The 24,690-nt window shown below is 44.0% G+C and overlaps 1 protein-coding gene across 6 annotated transcripts in view; it reads left to right on the top strand.

The window, feature by feature from the left end:
- Erich3 (glutamate rich 3) overlaps positions 1-24,690 on the top strand; it is a 103,341-nt gene that overhangs the window by 71,827 nt on the left and 6,824 nt on the right. For all 6 annotated transcript variants that reach the window (XM_013123118.3, XM_040751558.1, XM_013123120.3 and 3 more), the window contains 3 exons: positions 688-918; positions 8,897-9,322; positions 21,579-21,701. In XM_013123118.3, coding sequence (XP_012978572.2) covers positions 688-918; positions 8,897-9,322; positions 21,579-21,701 — 780 coding nt within the window. The remainder of the gene's footprint in view (positions 1-687; positions 919-8,896; positions 9,323-21,578; positions 21,702-24,690) is intronic.

The raw sequence follows: 24,690 nt of genomic DNA, 5'->3' as shown, positions 1-24,690 counted from the left end.
TGCTCTATCCCTGTAGGGAATGAAGTAAATTTGAGACTGGGATAGCAATGTTCTGCTTTTGTAGACCCTTTATCCCGGAGTTGTGATTATTTTGTGCGTCGTATGAATGAGCACGGTGCTCGGTTTCTGTTCTGGCTCAGCTATAAAATTATCTTTAAATCTTTTCTCACTGTCCGTTAGGTTCTCAACATGCTATTCACACACTGTCGCTCAGGTCCTTTGGATGTGATTAATTGAATTTTTCCGCTTCACTATTCATTAGATTGATATCCAAATACTTTGAGCAATCTTTATATGAAATATGACCTCACTAGGTCTCCAGATTAACTCCCATTATTGTAATCCTATCTTCCTCATTTCCAATTTACTTCTAATTCATTCTTTCATATGAAGTTTCCATCTTTCTGTCTTGGCTACTGTGGGGGGGGTGGTAGTGTCCCTTTGTAAACGAACCTTTATCAGCTCCCAACCTTGTCATTTGGGGTTCCATTTCTTTTTTGTGCGGCGGCGGTGGTGGGTAGCTGAACGTAGTCTTCCATCACTCACCATTAGTCCTCCCTGTTCCATAACGGTGTGCAGAAGCAGCAGAGAAGGACCCAGGAAAGACAGGACAGCGGAGCCAGAGTCCTCATTAGAGTGAAACGGGTTCTTTCTTCGTTGTTTACAGCACGGGGTTTCTTCTTTCAGACTACGAAGAAGACTTCGAAATAGATGAGGAAAAGCAAGACGAGGTAGCTGACGACGGGGATGAGGTTGGAGATCAGGTGAGCCGAACGTCCAAGTCACCCACCGAAGAAGAAACACACAATCCAAGCCCGGGAACGGAGATTGAGATCTCTTCAGAGAAGGCACCAGATGTCTACGACAATGAGAACCGCGAGGACGACGGATGCCTGGACAGTGACGAGGATAGACAAGGCAGGTGGCAGAGTGTGTCACCGCGTGCTTGCAACCTGCCTTTCTGTAGGGCTAATAAGACAGAGACCCGTAATTACCCAACCCGGGAGTCCCAGCCAGCCACCCCTGTTTCTTAGTTGGGAAATTTTGGCAAGATGTCAAATTAGGTTTGTAGTGATTTGTGTTCTGTTTAGAAAGTTGCTACATCCTTATAATCTCAAACTATTTCAGCACCTATGCATATACAAGGGAGGGAGGGAGGGAGGGAGGGAGGGAGGGAGAGAGAGAGAGAGAGAGAGAGAGAGAGAGGAGAGAGAGGAGAGAGAGAGGGTAAAGAGTGAATGAAACACAATGAGAAAAATCAGAATGCAGGTTGAAGATGACCCCGTACATTTGCAAACAAGATTGACATGCATTCATTACAGTGCTCAAGCATTTAATATTTTAATATGTTGAGATGGATACTTTATGTAGATTTTTATATTTTATGTTTCTTACACTAAATGTGTGCAAAATGGAATGTCTTGTCTTAGCTTGAATATACATATGGAGTTTAGTTTATAGTGCTTTACGACTCAAAGCCAAATAATTCATTAGAAAATGGTGTTATCTTATAGAAAAAAAAGTTTCATCCTAGTCGATATTTTCAAAGAAATTATCCAAGTGACTTGTCTGTAAATATATTTAAAATGTGTTTGGCTATTAGTATAAGCAATTCAGAACACAAATGGCTTGGGTTTTCACATCTGCTTTAATAGTGTGAAATTATTAGGCTGTGGTTGTGCTCACAAAGATTCTATGAACTCCTTGGCTATCTAGTTGCCTGAGCATTTTTTCTGGAGGGCACGTAGAGTGTTTCCTAATATAGTAAGTTTTTATGTTCACCAAGAGAAGGGTATGAGCAGGTCTTGTAGCTTCCTTGCAGGGAGAGCTTTGATACTTGAGCTGCGATTACTGAATAGCTGACAGGAGAGTTTGGTGCTGGCTTCTGCCTACCTGTGCCTGCCTGGGAAGGCTTCCAGTGCGTGGCAGTGCTGTGGCTCAAATAATGACTCCTGCATATTAAAACTCTCCTGTGTGCTGAGCCCCACAATAAGCACGTTGGGCGAACTACCCCATTCACTTCAAACAACGTTAAAAGCTATTACATTCCCCTCTTACCCACATTTTACAACATGCAAACTTCCAAACTGTGAATTTAGATGATTTCAAAGTCACATGGCTGGAAAGCATCTGCAATTCAGCTGCGATTATAACCAAACTTCAGAACCCGTGCTTCAGAGGAAAGATAGAATTTCCAACGTCAGAGCATACGCATCTACCTACAATTAAATCAAACCTTTGACCCAGTGGAAAGAAATTGTTTCCTGGAGTTTCTATGGTTCAGAGGGTTTTTTGAATTCTTTTGCTACCTCCGTTTCCTCGTTTAGCCAGTTTTGTTTTTACAAAGAGGAATTGAAAGCAAGAGTTTCTGAATTCCCCTAGATTGTCCTTTCTAGAAACATTGCTCTCCATCCCTAGGCCCTGCAAGGTGTCATGCTAAGCCCTTAAACACTATCCCACAGGAGGTCAGTTGTCAGACATTCACGGTGTATTAAATTTTGTCTCTCAAATGACACAAGCTAATAGAGCAAAAAACTGTGCTAAGAAAGCCAGGATAGAAGAGGTTTTGTACATATTTTAAAAGGTCTATTGACATGATGCATCCTCAGGTACTCTCGTGATCCCCGATCAATGTTCACAGAATATTTACTGAAACAGTTACATAGAATTTCATGGAGGCAGCATATATACTATTTTAACTAGTTACAGAATGAGAGCTATCAGAACAGTCACTTCACGAATGCTGGGAAATTCCCGAGACAGAACTGAACTGGCAAGCTCTCTTTCTCTTGTCATTTCAATAACGGAATTATCAAAGTGTCCCTTCAAAGGCCTCCTGGTCGTGCATGTATATCGCCACATCGCCAATGCTCTGAAATACAATCATCTCACTGCTTGTCTGCATGTCCTCTCAGAGGCCTCCTGGGAGGCCTTCCTGACCCCTTATTTTAATCAAATTCCTTTGTGTTACTCAGAAATGTGCCTCTTAGTATGTGACGTGTAAGAGCTAGCGATTTCGTCTGGCTAATACATAGCATTTATTAAAAATGACAATATCTTGCTGTGGATTTCATGGGAAACACGGCATTCCACCCGCAGGAGCGTGAGAGGCATAGCATGGGCGCTGAGTCCCAGGCACCTGCTCATCCCTTTTATTGACATGATTAAGAGTCTTGCTGTTAGTATTTGGATGTGTTTCATTTGAACCTGCCCGCACCTGTTCCCAGGGGCAAGCAATTGCTGCCCAGGCTGTCACTCTCATGACAAGTCATCCCCGTTTTAAACGGCCGGCCAGCAATTGCCCTGCACACTTTGATGAACACACTGTGGAGTGGCCCTTGAGTGATGGAGGAGAAGCCGGCTAAGAGGCGGCCCTGCTCCTGGACTGACGTGGGCAGCTCCCTGCTGTTTAACAGGAATGATGGCTGCTGCTCCTGCATTTGTGGGGACACTAATTTACCAGCAGAAAATGTCTTGTCAGAGATGAATGCTGTAAGTCTGCCGGGGGAAAACACTGTGACCAGGAACGCACCTTCCACGGGCCGTGTGGGTAACAACGCCTCGAGAAGGAGGTGGAGGCTAAGTTAGTTCCTCCCGAGAGAGAAGGGAGAGGCAGCAGAAACAGAATAGAGACCAGGAGACAGACGGCGTTGTGGTTCACGTTACGCAAAGAATCAGACTTGCAGCACTTGTCTGTCTCATAATACTTCATTTATGTATTTTTCAGTCTGATAAAGTAGATGTCATAGACTTAGAAAAAAACCTCAGAGTCACAAAATATTCAGTTTACTTTGCATTAAGATTCTTAACCATTTGCGGGTTTTTTTTTTTCATTTGAGTTTAACTTTAGAGCCTCTTATTCATGGACTTAAAATCTCCATGATGGTAACTTTTTTTTATTTTTAAATTTAAATTAGAAACAAGGTTGCTTCACATGTCAATTCCAGGTCCGTCTCCATTTCCCTCCCCTCCTCCCGTGCCCTCCCACCAACCCCCCCCAATACCCCCTCATTTCCCCAGGGAAGGTGAGGTCCTCCATGGGAGTGTCCATAGTCTGTCACCATTTGGGGGTTTTATTCATTTACCTAAGTATATTGTTTATTTTTGAGGATTTCATATATGTACACAGTGTATTTTGGTCCTGTTGTCTTGACTCTGCATGGACTTGAAGAGAAGCACACGGCTGGGGGGGCCCTTCTCTGTTGACGTTCTATTTGGCATACTCTGAGTACTGGGGTGAAATGCGTCCACATCTCGGAAGGGGGGAGAGCCATATGAGGACATTAGACACAATGTGTAGACAGACTTTATGGGATAGTTTTTAATGGCTCGTCTTTATTCGATTATTTCCTTTTTGTTTTATGTGTACTTGAGTGTTTGCCTGCATGCATGCAAGCACACGTGTGCCTGCTTGATGCCTGCGGAGGCCGTAAGAAGGATTTGGGTGCCTTGTAACTGGAGTTATAGACAGTTGTGAACCAGTCAGTGAGTGATGGAAAACAACCCAAGTCACCCAAGTCCGCTGCAAGCACAGTAAGTACTTATAGAGCCATCTCTCCAGCCTCTGTTAGTCATTTCTTTTTTTTAATTATTTATTTATTATGTATACAGTGTTCTGCCCAGGCCAGAAGAGGGCACCAGGCCGCATTACAGATGGTTGTGAGCCATCATGTGGTTGCTGGGAATTGAACTCACTACCTCTGGAAGAGCAAACAGCGCTCTTAACCTCTGAGCCATCTCTCCAGCCCACCGTTAGTCATTTCTTAATGCCTCAGGTCCCTTAACCCATCATTGACTGCTGAAGTAGGAAGTCACAGCTTCAAGAAAGGTGGTTATGTCCACCATCCCTTAGTTCACCTAAAATATTTCCAAATGAGTTCTTTCTCTTTGGTTTTCGTCTCTTTGATGCGCGATCTCGCTGTGGCCGAAGCTGGCCTTGGACTTGGGATCCTGCTGTCTCGGCCTCTCCCATGCTGGGAACAGAAGCCACCAGACCAGGCTCCTCTATGTGTCTTGCACCCACATGGTATAGATAGTTATAATGTTACTCAGTGAGCCTCTGAAGAAGACTGATGGACTAGGTCATTGTACAAATGCATAAGGATTCAGGCAGCACAGTGAGATGTTGATTTATTTGTTCTGGTCTCACTACTGAATTCACTACACAGCGTTAGCAAGTCCAATCAGACAGGGGAAAGGTAGCTGTATCTGGGGCCCTTCTTCCTGTGAGAGCTGTTAGTCAGTAGGTATGTCCTTATGAGATAGATGATGTATATATTTAACTCGCTGGTGAATTGACGTATTTCAGTGAGTGGCAGTTTCAGTATATTGGAGGTCATACACCTGATCTCACAACCAATGATAATCTCACATATTAGTTTAGTTTGTATTTCTACATTTTTAGAACATCTTTTCATTCTACAAGAGTGGTGCTCAACCTGAGGGTTTCGAATCCCACAGGGATAGCATATTGGGATACCCTGCATACCAGACATTTACGATATGATTCATAGCAGTAGAAAAGTTACATTTGCAAAGTAGGAAAGAGATAGTTTTGTGGTTGGGGGTCACCACAACGTGAGGAACTGTGGCTAAAGGGGAGCAGCATCAAGAAGTTTGAGCGCCACTGTTGTAGAATGTCCACTGAGCATCAGTTACTCGTCATTAGATACTGTACGTGAATCGTTCACCCGAACCCTGGTACCTAGTGTGAGGTAGGAATAGTTCACAAGCTCATGAATATAAGCAGGGATGTGAATATGAACTCATGTGCCCTGGCCAAAACTGAAGAAAATGAGAGAGCGATTAGTGAAGTGAAGATTCTTTTCAAACTTAGTAATAAGAAAGATGCCGTCAGTCATACAGTTGGGAAGAGTTGTGGCCCCATGGGCTTGATGACATTTTTAATCGTAGTTAAGCCAAGATATCTTAGGTTCTAGCTTAAACAACAACAACAAAGAACCAGAACAAGGTAAAAACCAGGCCTCTGAGGAACTAGTAAATTTTAAAGTACACTACATGCTGAAGAGTATGGGAAGGATTACAAGGCAAGCTCGCCCGTGTCACTGGCTTAAGGAAGAGCAGGTGCTGATGGCTAGAAGAGTTTAGCCACTCTTTCTGATAGCTCCTCACGGCGACGGCGAGGAACATGAGCCATCGTCCCAGTAAATAGCACAGTTATCTGTTCTGTAGAAGCAAGCAAATAACTAGTCACTGAAGAGCACGCGGTCATCTATATGGATGCAAAGGCCAACGGCTCCTCTTGTCTTTGTAGAATATTTCCTGGCACGTAGGATTTCGGCACATAGCGTTGATGGGTGGGTGAGTCCGTGTGTGTGATCTGCATCGTCATGGAAAGGGGAGGAAACTTGGGGGTTGAATGAATATGAAGTGGGGGAGGCAATGACCCTGCTGGCGACAGGAAGGCGTGGGGAGCATGCACTTGGCTTTGGATACTGAGTACAGATCTTTCCCTGGGGCCAACTAGATGAGCAACAGGCTCTCTTCCAGTGGGACAGGGACTTTGTGTAACAAGTGGAACATGTCAAGAGGTCGTTGTTTTATTAATGTGCCTCCAATAGCCTCTGTATTCTAATGACAACTTCACGTATGTCCTAGGAGTTGCTTTATTTGAAAGTTTTATATATATATATGTAAATGTTGCCTTATTCCTAAGAGAAGTACAGTTCATTGTGGAAATCCTACTATCCTACTGCGTGGACCTGAAGCTTTTTTCTTTAAGCCCTGCCCCACCCCCTGGTCTGTATGGAAATGGAGCAAGAAGGGAGAGCCAGAGTAAATTGCACCAGGAGATGAGGGAGAGATTTGAAAATGGAGACAGTTTGCATTGGAGGTCAGGCGCCTCCCATTTCCCCTTCTCTCTTTACTGAACGGACTCAAAATTGAGCCAGGATGAGCCGCCGGCCTTTCAAAATAAGACAATATACCTAATAGAAGCTACTAAAAAAGGAAGAGGGGGTAGCCATTTATTATACCGTCAGCAATTTACAGAGCCCCAAGTGGGAATCATCCTACTGATACTCAGGTGGCCCAGACAGTCCAAATGTCTCTCTCTGTGCAAGGTGAATGTCGTGCTCTAGCTAATGGGGTAATGGATAGAGCCATCCACAGAACCTCTAACACGTGGGAGTTGTTTCCCTTAAGAGTTTTGGGAGAACAGAGAGCGTGAATGGCCCAAATGAGGATTCTCTCGGAGGGCAGGAGTCACCGGGTGCTTGCCGAGGTATGGTGGTGACAGGGACAGCGCTTTGGAAGAGGCTGCTGCTTAAAGTCTTGGTGCTTTGAAAGCCTCACTTGTGTCTCCTTGGAAGCGTCGGCTTGCCTATTGTGGCTATACTTAGACTGCTAAGATGTGACACAGGGAGCCGGCAGAGTCAGAGGGACAGGAGGAAGATGCAGGAAAGGCTGGTATTTTCATTTATTTAGTTTGCGTCTTTAGCTCTACGTTAGCTGGCATGGTCAAACATGTAGCTGTCACAGAGTGATTAAAAAAAATCAGCTTAAGTGACACAGAGGAAAGAAATCCGGAAAACTAGGAAGCACTGGAGGTTCTCACTTGCTGTCATATTGTATGCTAATGTTTGGTCCCTGATACCCCCAAAAGATAAAGTATTTTCTACAAAATAAGTTTGAGTTCAGAGCAACTGTTTTAAAGAGCAAACGCGAACTCATGTTTCTCTTTTCTGAAACAATGTAATCAGGGACTTTAACACGGTGCCTCTGCCTTACACAGATTCAACATGTAGGTTCATTCTTGGGAGTTTGCGCAAGCCTTCGGGGCTCACGCGCAAGCCATTTTTGACTACTCTATGTTTCTAGTATATCTCTGTGGCTCCCTCTGGAAGTGTGTCTGGGGCCTCTATTTTTGCTCTGTAGTTTGCCTCCTGGTTTCTCCACCCTGTCTTCTTCCAGGGATTGCCTTAGATTACTGGAATCTCTTCACGCTTGGGCATAAAATGCCTGGAGAAACCATGTAGTGTATATCCCCTAAGCGTGGCCCATAGCCAATATCTCACTGATTTAAAGTGAGAAAACCCAGCTCCCTATTAACTTCACTATATATCCTCCTAGGCCAACTCCCAGCTGAGTTAATTTGATCCCTGAAACAGGGCATTGACTGACTGCCTCCCGTCCTGGCCTGACTTCCTAACTCCCTAAGAGTATCTCCTAGAGCTTGTGCTCAATATACCTTCTCCTCAGACAGCTTCCTTTTAATATCTTGCTTATAGGGACTCCAAAAGGTTTGATCTACATACACACATTTCCTAAAAACATTTACTACCTACTTTGTAAGTGCAAAGCCAGTATCCAGATACCAGAGTATTCTAAGGTGGTAGATTTTACAGCAGATAAAGATAATTGACATTTACCACTGTGGTAACTTAAACAGGAGAAGAAGTAAGTATGTGTCCTTATAAAAAGCAGTATTTGAAATATCTAATAGCAAAGTTACTCATAGCCTTTCTAGAGGTTCTCAAAGAAAATCCAAACCTGAAGTTGGTTTTCTATTAAGTGTGATCTTTTAAAAATATTTATAGTTAACAAGCTGGGTTGGGGGTACACACACATGTAATATCAGCATTTGAGAGGCAGTCGCTGGGACACCTGGAGTGTCAAGGCTTCATTGTGAAACACTGTCTCAAAATAACAAGGCAACATGAAACAACAAACCGCAACAAAATAAAAGTAAAACCAAACCAAACCAAAGCACTTTGACGGTTTGTAGATCAGTTTTTCTTCATCACAATAACAACACAGAATGCGCTGAGAAAGTGAACAACATCTGTTTGTTAAAGACTTGTGTGATTTCTTCCGTTTCAGCTGATGAATTAAGGTATATCAAAGGTGTTACCGTTTTTTTTCCCCCTTTTTGCAGATATCAAGACCGTTTCGTCGGTCTCATCGAGGAGTCAGGCCTACTCGAGTGAAAGTGAAGATGATTCTACGGAGGTGGGCGTAGAAGGCCACTCTGAGAACAGCACAGGGGACAGCTCCAGAAGTTCCTCCTCTCAGGACCTTCGGGAGAATGACGACCGAGGAAAATTCCACTTTCCTGTCGAGGAGTCTCTGGAAACCGAGATTGAAGAGCAAGAAGTCACGAAAGTAGTTGAGGACAACGGACCTCCATCGACAGAGGTTAGCTGTGCTCATGTAGCTGAGGAAGACCCAAGAGACAGAACCCAAGAGTTGGCAGAGAGCAGACCCAAGATGTCTGGGCAGTCTGCTTCTCCAGAGGCAAAGGCAGGAGGCACCCTTCTGGTGGAGGACAGAAAAGAAGGCTTCCCTGGGCTGGAAGAAGAGGGTAAGTACGGCCAGTGAGGCCGCATGCTCACGTACCTGTGCATGGAAGCTGGTTTGGTCCCTGCGACTGCCAGAGCTGGGCAATCAGACTGGATGATTCTGGAAGGATTCTATATTTCCTTTTCTCCTTGCCACAGAATTTCACATGTATTTTCAGCTTGCTGTTTTCCTTCTATTGCATTTTAAAAATTGACTTGATCATTCTTACATAGCCTGTTTCCTATTTTCTGTAAATTCCTCCCTATGGTAATTCTATCTAAAAAAAATCAAATAAAACATGATACATGTGTGAAGTCAAAGATATGTCTGGCTTTTTAGAGGTCGATTCTAACGCTGCTGTCTGTTCTGAGTCACTGACATATATTTTTTTTATATATGTGTAGCTCACGTGGATGCAGCTTAGCATGTCGGATGCATGATCGTATGCTGGATGTGAACTCACTGTATCATACCACTACCATTTCTTCTCTCCCGGGGAAGCAGCTATTTCTTTAATAGTTGTGTTGCCAAGAACTGTACAGCCAAGGGGGCAGCCACAGAGTTGGGTCAGGTGGAGTGGCCCCAGAGTTTCTAGGGACTCCTGTGGTCTCCCTGTCACTGTAAATTAGAATTAGATAAAAATATTAAAATCCCCTAAGATGTTTCAGATCTTCTCTCTGAATTATTGACACTGAGTTCTTTCATGATCTCTGGGTTTCCAGAGTGTGTGGGCAGGTCCTGTTTGATGAGAGAAGTTTAGGGTGTGGGACAATGTGTCCCCAGGATCATAGACACATGGGAGATCAGAGGCTTCTGTCACCTTGGAGAAGACCACAAAAGGACAGAGAGCTGAGTCTGTGCCATCCTGACATCTGCCTGTCACAGAGCACCCAGCACTCTTCCAGGCTTACAGGTTCCCACCATGCTCTCTTATCTGTTGCTGGATTTTCTTGTCTGCCAGGTCCTGCCAACCTTGAGCCCCAAATAAACACACGAACACTATATTAGTTATAAAACTGTTGGCCAGATAAATAGCTAGGGCTTCTTATTGGCTAGCTCTGTCTTAATTATTAACCCGTTTCTATTATTATGTATTTCCATGTGGTCTTGGCTTACTGCAGAATGCCCAAGTCTGTTACTCCTTTATAGTCTACATGATGACTTTCTTTGGCGGGCTCTCCCTGCTTACCTTTCCCAGAATTCTCCTCATCTCATAGTCCCACCTATCTTCCTGCCTCAATGGCCAAACAGTTTATTCACCAACTACTAAGAGACACATATACAGAAGAACATCCCCCCATCACTTATCACCCTCCCCGGAAGTGTAGCGAGCATTCTGTTGGGTTCCAAGTTGAACTAATTTCCTATTTTAATATCAGGAAGCTCAACTACGTTTTAAAAACTTTGAGTGTTTTTTTTTTTAACTGCTGTGTGTTTTCCGTCTCTAAATGCTATTATTAAGCTAGTCAGGCTTACATCTCAGGATAGAGGGCATTGAACAGTTAGTTACCTGTCTGGTGCACTGTTAACGTCACTTCACAGTATGCCAGGGTAGTATAGCCAAGACAAACATGTAATGGGACTCCTCCCAGCGAGTGTTGGAATGCTTGGCAACTGGGCTGATGTCACTAACTGCATCCAAAAATCAGAGAAGGGATGCGATGTTGTGGAATTTCGAAGTAGGATGAGTGCCGCATGGCTACGGTGGCTTTCACACAGTTGCCTAAACATGTGCCCAGCAGGGGTGACGCCAGGGCACGTGCTAGTGTGGAAGGAGAAAGATCGCGATGTCTCAGCTCCCGACAAGGAACCACAGGGAACTACGGAATGCTGAGAGTTTAATCTGGGGAGGAGAATACTAATCGGCTGTCTCACACCAAATGGTCATCCCTGAAGATATACACAAGTAATATTGCATGCACTGAGCAGGCTGTATTTACATATCAGCTCATATATATTACATGTATGTATTATATGTGTCTGATAGTATCAGCCCTGAAGACATACACAAGTAATATTGCATGCACTGAGCAGGCTGTATTTACATATTCAGGTCATATACATTACATGTATGTATTATATGTGTATGATAGTATCAGCCCTGAAGCATACACAAGTAATATTGCATGCACTGAGCAGGCTGTATTTATATATTTAGCTTATATAGATTACATGTATATATTATATATGTATAATAGTACACACACATACACACACACACACACATACACACACACACAGTAACACTTTGATGGAAAGCCAGGGAATTATGAGGGAGGGTCTTGGAGAGAGGAAAGTCAAGGGGGAAGTGACATAATCACATTGTATTGTCAAAACTTATTAAGAAAGAAGGAAAGCATTCCTGAAGAATGTGCTTGATAAGGATTGTATGGCTGGGTCCAAGTTGGAAGGCAGGGACGCAAGACAAAGTGACGGTCTGAGCAGGCACAAGACCTTCAAGTGAGCCCTCAAAAATAGCCAGTGTAAGCTAAAAATGGATTTTTTTCATTTTTGAGTGGACCACAAGACTAGAGGCATTTATTTATTTAGGTCATAACTGAAAGGGGTTTCAATCCTGGCCCTTGAGCTATACCACGAATAGTGTGACACATCAAAAGGATTGCTGTATGTGAATTAAAATCCTCATTAAAACATTCTTGAAACACTTTGATAAAAATAATTAAAGTCTTTGACTTTGGATTTAGTCATTATATTCTGGTAGGGTATAACAGATTAAGGGAATTCACACAGTTCAGCAGTTACTAATGAAGAACACTGGCATGTGGGCTGGGCACACAGCTCAGCAGATCAGTCCTTGTCCAGCACAGGTAGGCTCTAGAAGTGGAAAAACAGATTTTGTGGGATCTGTATTCTCGGGAAATCCAGAGCCACCCTAGAAACTGTTCCCACTCTGTGGCCCATAATGTATATTGCAAATATCAGCAAGGTCACAGAGACACCACATTCCTTGGGATGAGCAGAAGGCCATCTCATACTTAGAGATTTGTAGCATCAATAAAATGTACACTTCTATCAAGTTATTGTGCATGTAAACAGCGCCTGTGGATGTATGTACATATGTAACTTTCATGCTGCTGCTGTGTGTACATGCACACATTTGCATAAATAATACATCTTCCTTTCAAGGACAGCATAAAGTATAACAGACTCAACACCTGAGATAACACACTTTCTAAGAAAGCATTCCTTAACATGAACTCTTCAGCCATTTCTTAAGACGATGGCAGAAGCCTTAGAGAGCTATAATCAAGGTGCCTGGAGACCTTTGTTGTTTCCGGAAGCTTAGATGAGAGTCCAGTTTGTCTGGTGTTCACTTGCATGACATCCTTACCAGCTTCATTTAAAATCCTGCTGTACCGTTTCCAAGTCTGTCTTCTCTTTCCTCAGACTTCCGCTCCCCAGTCAGGTCTCTTCAAACACCTGCCCCAACTGCCCCATCTCAAAAGCACATGGGCTCACACACAGACCCCTCATACCAAGGCTCTCTATCACATGTGCAAAGGTGTGTTTGCCCTGCAGGGTGATCCTTCCAGGTTTGGAGGATAAGGATATGACCTTTAGAGCTGGGGACACTGTTCAGTGTTCTGAACATTTCAAACAAATAATTAAGAATGCATGAATCACCTGACACGGGCAATAAGAAGCAATCAAAAGCATAACTTACAGACGATAAATTATTCACCTTGTAATGCCACGTGCTGAAAGAAATGGCAGGAATGTTATTTGAAAGAATCTAAAGCATGGATTTCTACCAATATTTATATAACTACTTTGGATTTTTTTGGAAAGTAGGGTTTCCATAACATTGATTGCAATATGCTAATGAATAAAATAACAGAGATATGGAACATGTCAGTAAATTTTGTCCCTCGTACTTTAGGAATGATAAGTATATTTGTGCATTTTCTCAGATACGTTGGGAAACATTTCACTTGATACTTTCTAATTTCACAGACATTTTATAATCTTTTTATTACTACAGTTGTGACACTAGAAGGCAAGGGATGAGATTTATCTTTGTTAGGCTTTAATGCATGAGCTAAGTTTAATTATAGCTGTTTATTTTTACTGATATAATATATACATATACATATATATATATACATATGGGACAACATCTACAAATCAGAGAAAGGAAGTTTAAAAATTACTCATGCATTTACTACATGGAAAGATCATTTTCATTGTCTGGTGTTGGGTCCATCTTTTAATTTTTAAAACTGATATTTTACAAATGATCTGCCTTATGCTTCCCTGTGTGACACTGAAAACACTCCGGTTGACTTTCTCCTTAACGCTCTTGCACTCCATTCTGTCGTATATTTGATACATTTTTTAAAATCCTCACTATGTTTAGCGATGCTTTTAGTGTTTGCTTGTCTAATGTATTTCAAATTCACAAATTATCTCCTCAAGATAGGTTATAAGACGTGTAATTTCCACATCAAAATTACAGGTGCTTCTGTGGGCCTTGACGGACTTTCTCCCCACTCACATACAATTGGCTCAGAGGTTTAGCTTTTGCAAGGACGAGGGCAGAGTAACAGCTTACGCTGACCACTTCCTGTCTTCCCCAGATGTGTGGCTATGGGTAACAAAGGACTCATGATTCTAGACGTCTTATAGAGATACATTTACAGGTTGTGAGCATAACATAGTAGAAGAGCAGTGTTTTCTATTAGTTGAAAATTAAAAAAGCATATAGAAGAAACTTTAGTGTGTGTGCATGCGTGCATGTGTGTGTGCGTGCGTGCGTGTGTGCGTGTGCGTGTGTCTGTGTGTGCGTGTGTGTCTGCGTGCGTGTGTGCGTGTGCGTGCGTCTGTGTGTGCGTGAGTGCATGCGTGCGTGTGTGTGTGCGTGTGTATGTGTGTGCGTGCATGAGTGTGTGTGCGTGCGTGTGTGTGTGCGTGTGCGTGCGTGTGTGTGCGTGTGTGTGCGTGCGTGTGTGTGTGTGCGTGCATGTGTGTGTGTGTGTGTGTGTGTGTGTGTGTGTTTCTGGGACTGAGCTCAGGGCTTTGAGACTGCTAGCCAAGTCTTCCCCAGGGACCTCTGTCTGCAGCTTCACTCTGTATTTTTACGTGTAAATGAAAAGTAGTTGACTTGTATAATTTAAACCTAAGTAAGGGTGTAACTAAAGTAAAATGTGATGTGCTGATACGTCCATGGGTTAGAACAGGTTTGCATGAGAACCCACAAATCTGAGCACAGCTGAGGTCTAAGTACGAGGTCTGAGTGAATGTGGACTACCTGTTCCAGTAGATTCCTCTGCCACGGCGCCCTTGGCAGGTGCTGTGTCAAACACCGTTCTTCACGCAAACGCAATGAAGTCCCCACTATGCAAAGTTTGTGATGGGGAGGAAACGCGTTTAACAAACGGTTAATAAGCATGACGGGTTATCTGGTGTGTGCATGAGGAGGCAGAATGATTGCTTAGGGGGTGCCTTTGGAGGTCTGGCTCCTCTGCTGATGATACATTTGAGCAGAGATAAGAGGAAAGGACAGAGGTCACCCACTCCTGCCATCTGCAGGATATCTGAGGGACTGCTAGGAGCCAGGGTCCTGGGCTGGTGAGGGGCTGCTGACAGAGTTTGGAAAAGAGGCTGATGTAATAGAGTAGGGTGAAAGGGAGGTCCAAAAGGACACTGAAGAGGGAGGCAGGGTGAGGGAGACGGAGGAGTGGGAGACTTACAGACCACTGTGAAGTCCTTACTCTGCAGTGGAAAATATTTCCACTGGAAATTTTAGAGTGGATGGATGACATGATCTAGAGGTCTGAAGGATGCCTCTGGCTGCTTTAGGGAAGATAGAGTCTGTCCTTGAACAGCTGTGGCCTTGAGCTTGTAATTAATTCTGGGTTTTTGTGGGCCATGCTTCAATGTCACAGGCAACATCAGACCGTTTTCACCGTGGACGCAGATGAGGTTAGCTGTGAGTCTGTCATGTTGAGTTGTGAAGAAGGTAATTGATTATCTGCAAAAAATGATCGAGGCACAGAGGTGCTCTTCAAGGTGAACCTGGGCTCAGAAGGAAGTTGGATACTCCTTGCTCGGTTTCCATGGATGCTTATGGTTTAGAATTCCAGATGCAACCATCGGTGTCACGCTCCTCCGCCGTGGGGCGGCTCGGTATGCTTAGCATGCTTACGACGGGGCCAGTTCATTTTGTTTCTAGGAGAGGAGAAGGGATGGACTTGGTGTCCTTGAGGAAGCAGGTGGGGAATGTAAAAGATGCATTGGGCTGACAGCTAAGACGCTTGCATTTTGAGATCTGGAATTGTGGAAAAGAGAAGCCATCATGAGAATTAAAGTCAGTGTGGGATGGACAGGCTGACAATGCTTTGTGGCTTCAACAGTGTGTTTAGTTTGTGTACTAGGCATCTCACTTTGCACTACCCTAATTCCTCCTTAGACCCCGTTGGCTACAAAATACTTGCTCCCTCACAAAAAGAAAACAAACCAAATCCCTCAAAACCCCCACAGCGCACAGTGAGTAGAAGTTCTTGAGTGACTCTCTGTTCACGTCTCATTTCTCTGCAGGGTTTTCTTTTGACCTCAGCTGGGTAAGAAAGAATGCAGAAAAATTTAGTTTTCGAACACCACAAAAGTAAACACGGCACCCTGGGTTTGTGTTTGGTTGGCAAAATTACAACCCCTATTGCATCATAATTCTGAATATTTTATTTTTTCTTAGAATCTAAGTTTATGATAAGGAGTCTATAGAAATGTCTAACTTACTCATTTAAACCATATGGACAGACTGTGCTTCAAAATGATCAAAATTGCTTTTATTTATTAAGTATTTTATGACTCAGCCATCCACTTGCATCCTGTTTGTGTTCTATCCATGAGAGCCTGAGCTTTGGCATCTCATGGTCCGGTTTATTTCCACCAGTGTCTGGCTTTTTGCAGTGTACCTCCAGTTTCTATGCTGGCCTCAGGGCTGGTGCTAAGACCTAAGACACGAGGACCATAAGACTGCATTCAAAGAGGAGGCTGACCAGAAACTCGGAAAACACCAGGGTAATTGGTGATAATGAGCTTTGATGCTCTGCGTTTCCCTCCCTCCGTTGTGTTTGAAATCAGGAATACCATAAAGGATCGCACTTGGAAAGTTAGAATTTCTCTCTTGAATCATGGGCATGCTCACTATCCAGATGTCACACAGCTGCAGGATTTGTTACACGAGAACATGAGAGAGAAAGACACAAGGGGGGTCTCCCTGGAGTTGATTTCCCACCAGAAAGAGGAAGGAACTCAACAGAAATTTGAGGAACTGATTCTCCAAGAACAGCAATTCTCGGCAGTGTTAGGGCTGTAGGAAAGCCAGAACGTTCTCCTTCACAATGGCAGCAGGAGAGCAAGAGGCTGCTCAAAGTTGGGGGTCTCTGGAGTAGGGCAATGCCAGGGCACGGGGTGACTTCTCTGCCAAGAGGGCAGAGCCTCGTCTCCTCCTCCTTTGCATGGAGCTCTTGGGTCCGTGATTTGGGGTGTATAACTGTGTAGCTTAACACATCTGAGAAGGAGGCCGTGACGCAGTTCCTATGAGAAGTTCGGGGCACTCAGGAAACTCCCACACTCTTTTAGATGAAAACACACAAGTAGCACCGGTTTTCGTAGGAGTAAAACTGCCACCCTTTCCCAATGGATAACGATATAAAAGGCATCGATATGATTTAGAAGGTTGGCCCACTGGGTACTCCTGTGCCCTTTCCCTAGGAGCACAGAGTACAGGTTTTGGAGTCCACATTCTATGGTCTCGGTGCAACAAAGCTAGGAATCATTCGCATGGCATAATGTGCTCTCGTAATAAATTAGAAACCTAAAGGAAGTTCTCAAATAGTTTTTGTGTAAAAGAAAAACTCCATTCCTTAATTATTGATTATGCTATTAGAACAAGAAAATGCTATTTTAAAGATGATATATTTCAAACTATAGCCTCATATAGTGATTCCACTTAGCTATAGTGAAAAATTGCTAAGTAACACCTAACAAATATGCAAAACCTATAACACTACTTCCAGAAGTGTGTGAGAAGGGAATGTATAACATGTCTTGACTGCATAAAAATCTGGGATAAGTAAGAAATCACCCGAAGGAAGTAAAAAATCAAGTAAAGGGTGCTGGAAAATTTTCCGGATTACATTCTCAGTTTAATGTAATGTGCCTCCAAACCCAGGAGATGATAATTTGGAATTCAAAAAAAATTGGGAGCTAGTACCAATAATTAGAAAGCATTTAGAGTATTAGCAACAACAATGGTTCAGTAATCACTCTAGCCAAGGAAACTGGAGAAAGCTTTGCCTCGTATGCTTAACAGAAGTGATATTTTTAGCAAGGAAACAGTTGTAAAACAAAAAGTTTTTAAAAAATCAATAGGAAAAGTCCAGCCACCATGCAGCAGAAAATTCACAATCCATTAACCATGGCTGTAACTCCATATCCACTAGCTACTTAAATTAGACATTAGCCACATATATTTGTTCAGTGTATGTATGTATGTGGTGTGTGTGTGTGTGTGTGTGTGTGTGCATTTGTGTGAGTGTGTCTCTGTGTGTGTGTGCATCTGTGTGAGTGTGTCTCTGTGTGTGTGTATATGTATGTGGTGTGTGTGTGTCTGTGTGTGTGTGTCTCTGTGTGTGTGTGTGTGTGTGTCTGTGTGGTGCTGGGGTCTATCCCTGGCTCTGGAACATGCTAGGCATGTGCCCTGTCATTGAACTACATCATCAGCCTGAATCTTTATTGGTAGCCTCCATATCAGTTGTTCTCAACCTGTGGGTCGCAACCCCTTGTTGCTGAACGATCCTTTAACAGGGGTCGCATATCAGATATCCTACATATCAGATATTTACGTTATGGTTCATAACAGTAGCAAAATTACAGTTATGTAGTAGCAAGAGACACGATTTTGTGGGTGGGAATCACCACAGCTGGAGGAACTGTATTGAAGGGTCAGAGCGTCAGGAAGGTTGAGAACCGCTGCTCTATATGCTCTGAAAGATCCTTTTTAACCTGTTGAGTGGAGAAACAGAATAGGTTGTTAAACTGACAGAGTGAGATGTGAGAGCCTCTCCCGAGTATGATCAAAGCAAGCAAAGCCTCTCAGGAACCCACCGAAATATTAGCATTTCAGAGTCAGAATTATGGATGGTGCTGGTTTTTCTTCTTCTATCTCTTTTTCTATCTTTTTAAGCTTTAGATAACCACTTTTATGTTGAGGGAAGCATGGCGTGTATTACTGGAAAACGTATTTTTTAATAACAGAAACTAATATTGTGAATACAAAGTTACTGCAGTGTTTCAAACACTATTGTGAGGCTCTCTACATTACTGGGGTGGAAAAGATGTTTTCTGAGAGATCCCTTGTATGAAACCATCCATTTGTTGTGTATCCTGGGAGAACTGGCAACTGCTGTGGCCTTGGGTGGTCACCTTTATGGAGAGCTAAAGGACAGGATGAGACAGGTAGACAGAGGAATCGAAGCGTCTGGCCACACGGGTTACACGGGAGTCTAGGCAGGCACGGTCCTCTCTCTCTCTGTGGGCGGGAAACAGCAGAGCACAGAGCTGGCCAAGCCCCTGCTTTCAACTCTCAGCCGAGAAGGACACCTGAGGAAGTTGTCCTTCGTGGCAAAGGTCTGCTGTGTCCTCAGAATGCCCAGCCACTCCCGACTCCATAGCTACTTCCTCCAGACCAGGCCAGCAGACGGGCCAGGCTAGAGCCCTGACTCAGTGAGACAGCTTCACCGTTGATTTGGGGTGAGTCGTAATGGCCGGATTAATGCGTGGCTGCTTAGACTAGTGTTTTTTTGTTTGTTTGTTTTTGTTTTTGTTTTTGTTTTTGGTCCAACGACTGCTGTTCAACTATCGTTCATTATTATTATTGCAAGCCATATTTCCCTAAAATTTTTTTAATTAGCACCCGCTGCAACGACTCAATTATGATATCCGCATGCATACACAGCACACACTCCCTTTCTTGGTTCACCCACAGCGCCCCCTTCCTCACACACCCAGGCTTCTGGAATCCGTGTCATGCCTCTCGCATGACCCTGCGTTTTCAGCCTTCCTCATTGCTTGAGACCTCTTCCTCCAACCCCGAATCACCATTCGCTTTCCTTTCTGCACACACATGTGAGTTTACATTTAGATCCCACATACGAGATAAAGAACGTGCGGTCTTTATCTGATGGCATTTGGCTTATCACACACACACACACACACACACACACAAATTTACATTTAGATCCCACATACGAGATAAAGATTATCACACACACACACACACACACACACACACACAGAGTTTACATTTAGATCCCACATACAAGATAAAGAACATGAGGTCCTTTATCCGCTGGCATCTGGCTTTACTTTGGTAAAGTCCTCATTTCCTTGCAGTTTTTGGCACTTAGGACGGACCCCGATGTCTGCTGGCACTGTTGCAGTCAGCCCCCATGCCTGGCCTAGCATCCTGGTAATCACCATTGCTCAGTCAGCCAATCTGTTTTATCCAAATCCCCAAGCCATTGCTTATGTAAACTGAGGGGACCACATGACGATGGCTGCACAGTAGACAAAGGGACACACGGATTCCATGTCCTCCATCCACAAGTGTCCTAAACTGACTCAGCGGTCACAGGGTTGTCATGACATGATCTCACCTCCAAACCGTAGTGTGGTGAATAAATGTCTCCACTTGCACATTGTATGCACTAAGAAACCCAGTGTTCAAACAAAACACCAGACAACATACCTGAGCTATGTGAGGCTCCACTTTCTGTTTCCACGTTTGTATTAATATTTATAATTTCCTCCGCTGAGATACTCCCGTATACATCACAGCGTTTCTTCCCAGACCCCAGTTGCCGCTCAGAAACCTACTTTACACTCGTCAATAATTAGAGATGGCACGGTAGCTGTGTGTCTCCGAGGGCAGTCCTTGGATCAGCCTGCATTGTGAGGTCAGAAGGTGAGAAGGAAGAGGAAGGGGAAGAGTCTCGGAAGCAGAGCGGGGGAGTCAGGAGACTGGTGTAACGGTGCTTTCACCACTGAAGGCAGGTCTCAGCCTCACCTTACTGGTGGAGCTTCAGTTGACTACAGGGTGACATGCTCCTGCAGAATCAAGAAACTAGTCACACACCATCGGGTGGCCAGCAGTGAGGGAGACAGAGTTCTCAGACACTAAAGACGGATGTAGTTGACTTTATAGTTCACCTCAGCCTGGACTTCAGTGATAAAAACATTCAAAACGCCCATCATCACCCCCACTACTCAGTGGTAGCTGTCACTTATTAAATAGCACTTGCTGGCACAGGGACATTCAGGCGCTGATGAGGAACATTGAGCCACACCAGGTACACAGGGAAGGGAAGTTGTACGATACTTTATTAAGTAGACATCAATTACATAAGACGTCAAGAACCTGAGGTCAGCGATCTGCTGGTCCTGGAACCTTGACCGGAACCCCAAGAGGGCCCTCTCTTCTCCCTCCTAACTCTTTATCTCCCTGCCTTCGCCCACATACCTGTGGCCATGCCCAAACGGGCATGGTTAGGTCTACAGGCACGTGATCTCTCCCTACAAGGCGCTCTGACCCATTGGATTCCACATCTCTTTTGACAGGTAGGTAAGCCGAGGACACAGCAGGGAAGACAGGACTTGAACCTGGACCTCTGTGCCTCGGAGTTCCATGGTAGTAGTCAGCATTATAGAACAGAAGTTCATCTGAGGATGTGTACTGTCAGGCCGGTAGGAACTCGGTGGCCGCTTCTGTCCATAACGGGTGAGCACCAAGGTCATATTGTTAAATCTGCTAATGGGCGAAACACTCAGGGTGAGTCACCGTGCGTAGGTTTAGTAATTTAAAAGACCAGTGAATGATGGGTGCCACAAAGGGAAGAGGACACAGTTCTAGAAAGCAAAAGGCAACCCCGGGCTGCTTCTCCAGTCACGTCCTCCATCGCATGCGCCCTTGGCAACTGTCACTGCTTCCGGCTGTTGTCTTATTTCAATGGGAGTGCTTCTTTGCATGAGCCTCCTCTCTTCATGATTGACTATGGTGTGCCGTGTTTGCCTTTCAAAAAGATAATCATAGCTTGGAAGCTGTCCAATCTTCGTGTACTTTTAGAAGCCAAGTCACATTTTCATGTGAATCTGTTTAAATTAAATTCACCCCCACTTACCTCGGACGATGGGAAATGCTAACGTCCCCGTGGCCTGTCTCATGCTTTTTGATATCTTATATGCTCTCCAATCAGTTGGACAGATCATAGGTGAAGCCCAACCACCCGGTCACTACTGCTCCGACACTGCAGCTGAGCTTAGCACCACAGAGGATGGGGCGACACCCACGAGGAAACCGGAGGTCAACCTGGCTGGAGGTAAGGGCCTGTCCTGACTCAGTAAAGACGTGACGTGAAGTCCTCAGCTAATGCTCCCCCATCTCTGTCTTTCATCTTCAAATCCTTGTTTGTTTCTTCTGACCATTTATATTTATGGTTCTTGTGTAATGGATATGATGGCAGGAAGTGCCCCAGAGGCCTGAAGGAGAGCTTTGAAACCAACATTATCTACAAGTGCTGGTTTTTTTAAATACATTGATGTTTAAGGAAAAAACTAAAACAAGCAAGAAGAAGCCTAGTGCTCACTTTCAGGTTGGTCATATTCCATAGTCTTACTTCCAGTTGTCTGACCAAGCAGGCAAATTTACCTTTGTTGTCCAAGTAAGAGGCATTAACAGCCCCAGGACACCCACCACGTTTTCCAAAGGCTCAAGTAAACTCAGCCCTTTCAGAATCAGCAAAGAATTCACTGTTGTCAATGTATAATGGGACTGGTATCCCATCTTTCAGACTGCCAACTAAGCATCAAGTCAACGAACATGTCTCACATATATCCAGCCAATGTCCTATGTCTGTGAAGGTGGGCTTCCTCATACGTGATGTGTGCTTTCAAAAGTTGTTTTGATTTGTGTGTGTGTGTGAGAGAGAGAGAGAGAGAGAGAGAGAGAGAGAGAGGAGAGACAGACAGACAGAGAGAGACAGAGACAGAGAGAGAGAGAGACAGAGAGAGAGAGAAAGAGAGAGAGAGAGAATACTCATGTTGTTCATCACTTTGCCCCATCTCCAGTGTTAAGTGAGAGTTGTCAGTCTCTATGAGACAACTTCATGGATGCTATAGAAGGTACGAGAGAGATTCCTTCCCTCTTGGGGCAGCATAAAGAGGAAGAAGCAGCGGGCAGAGTCATAGCCATGTTGAGCTTTTGCAGCAGACTTTCCATTCGAGGAATTCCGGTGACCCTCCCAAGCACACAACAGAGCCACAGACGTTCCTGAGGAGGCCAGACTCCAGCAAGAAAGCCTAGTTCATTGAAGGCGGTGGGCTGAGAGAGAAGAAAGCCATGAGGCTCTTACAGGATGATGCAGTACTGAGGGTTTCACACAGCCATACCGTTGATTGCTACAAGAATTCTGCCAGCCAAAATGGCTGCTACCACTTTATGGATTTAAAAAAAAGAAAGCTTGAGAGGTGCCAGTTCCTAAGTTCATCTAACTAGGGAATGTAAGAGCTACACATGCACCAGGCTTGTCTGAACTCCCAGGCACGTGGTTATTGCATGGGAGGGAGCTAGTGGTCCTGTTCATGAGTACTAAACGTTTGTTTCTGTGACACACTTCCCAAAGTGCATGGGATTGCCATTAGAAAAAAACACACCTTTGCACGCTGCTGTTTCTGAGAAAGGCTTCAATTACCCATCCTCCCATGTTTTGGGAATGTTCTGTTTGACTTCTCTGTGGTATGTGGGCTCATATCACAGCTCAGCTTGGTGCCCATTTTCTCCTAGAATTTAAACAGTATATTATTAGTTGGTGACTAGGCAATTTTATTCCCCTGTTTTCAAGAACGTTCTTTAATTAATCCATAAATTTAAAGGCCAGGTTAGAAAAACAGATGTCTTTATTTAAATGTTTTCCATTACAGACTTCTTTATTACATTTCATGCAGGATTCTGAGCAGCAACAGATAAGAGATTTGACATCCAGGGTTGTTTCCCATTGTCCCAGCATAGCTATGCTCCAAGTCAGTCACAGTCCGCGGTGAAGTAGAAATGGGTGAATTTGCTGGGTGTCATCTGAGAAGACAGTTTGACTCTACACATCCCTTCTAGGGTTCTTGAGTACAGTCTTGAAACTGCTACTTGATGCCCCATAAGATGACCTAAAAATCCAACCTCAGCCCCAATGATAGACCTGGATTATAGGAATTTTTAGTGTTTGATTGAAGACAACAGGAATCATCTTCTAAATGTATGTTTAAGGGGGAGTATCACACCAGCTCTTATTGGCTACCATCCAAATAGTTTGTGGTACGATTTCCAAGAGACTGAGACAACAGCAAAGGATAAGTTTGAAGAGAGATGATATTGTTGGCCACATGGAGGGGAAAGGGTGGTGTAAGAGGGAGATTTGGGTTTCTTTCGGTTGTCAGCGGCGGCACTGTAGGTAAAATGGTTAGCCAAACTGCAAGCAAGCCTCTGCTCAGAGGGCAAAAGCATTTACTGCCAGACCTGACGACCTGAGTTCCATTCCTGGAATCCAACACAGTGAAGAGAGAGAACTGAATACTGAATGTTGTTCTCTGACTTCCGTGTGCTCACTGTGGAAGGCAATTGACCACAATAAATAAGTGCAAAACTTATTTTGAGAATTCAACTGAGCGAAGAAAATGAGGAAGATTTGTTTGCCTATTGCATAACTTTACATGACATACTGTTAGAATAATGTATTGCAATTCATAGAATCTACAAATGTGTCCTTTTGTATGTATATGTATATGCAGCCTGTCTTGGTTAGTTTTCTATTGCTGTGACAAAACACCACGGCCAAGTGTATTAGCGTTCTCTAAGTAACAGAATTTATAGAAAGTATATATACTCAAGTCCTTGCAGGGCACAGCATGCCCTCACTGATCGAGCTATAATCCCAGCCCTGACTTTTTTTTAAAATGGAAACTATTGGAGTTCTTGGGCTGGAGAGTCACCTCAGTAGGTAAAGATACTTGCTAAGCAATATCTCTTGACGGAGTGCCAGTCCCCAGCACCCGCGTGAAGGTGGAAGGAGAGAGCGGGTTTCACAGAGTTGTCCCGTCACCTCCACAAGGTGCTGACATGGGCAAGCACACCCCAGACAGGAACACAATCATAAACACAGCAAAAATATTTAATAAAGCGTTGCAGCAATGAGTGCTACTGAGATACTACTTCTGAAGTTCCGACCACTCTGAGTTGGGCCCTCCACTTGGGAGATCTAGAGATTTTTTGGGGGGGATAATTGTTGTCCTGTGCTTTCACATATTCCTCGGGAATCATTC

The sequence above is a fragment of the Mesocricetus auratus genome, unplaced genomic scaffold, assembly GCF_017639785.1.
Source record: "Mesocricetus auratus isolate SY011 unplaced genomic scaffold, BCM_Maur_2.0 Super-Scaffold_100009, whole genome shotgun sequence".
NCBI lineage: Eukaryota > Metazoa > Chordata > Mammalia > Rodentia > Cricetidae > Mesocricetus > Mesocricetus auratus.
Note: the sequence above shows the minus strand (reverse complement) of the source record. Positions and strands in the feature narration are given on the sequence as shown.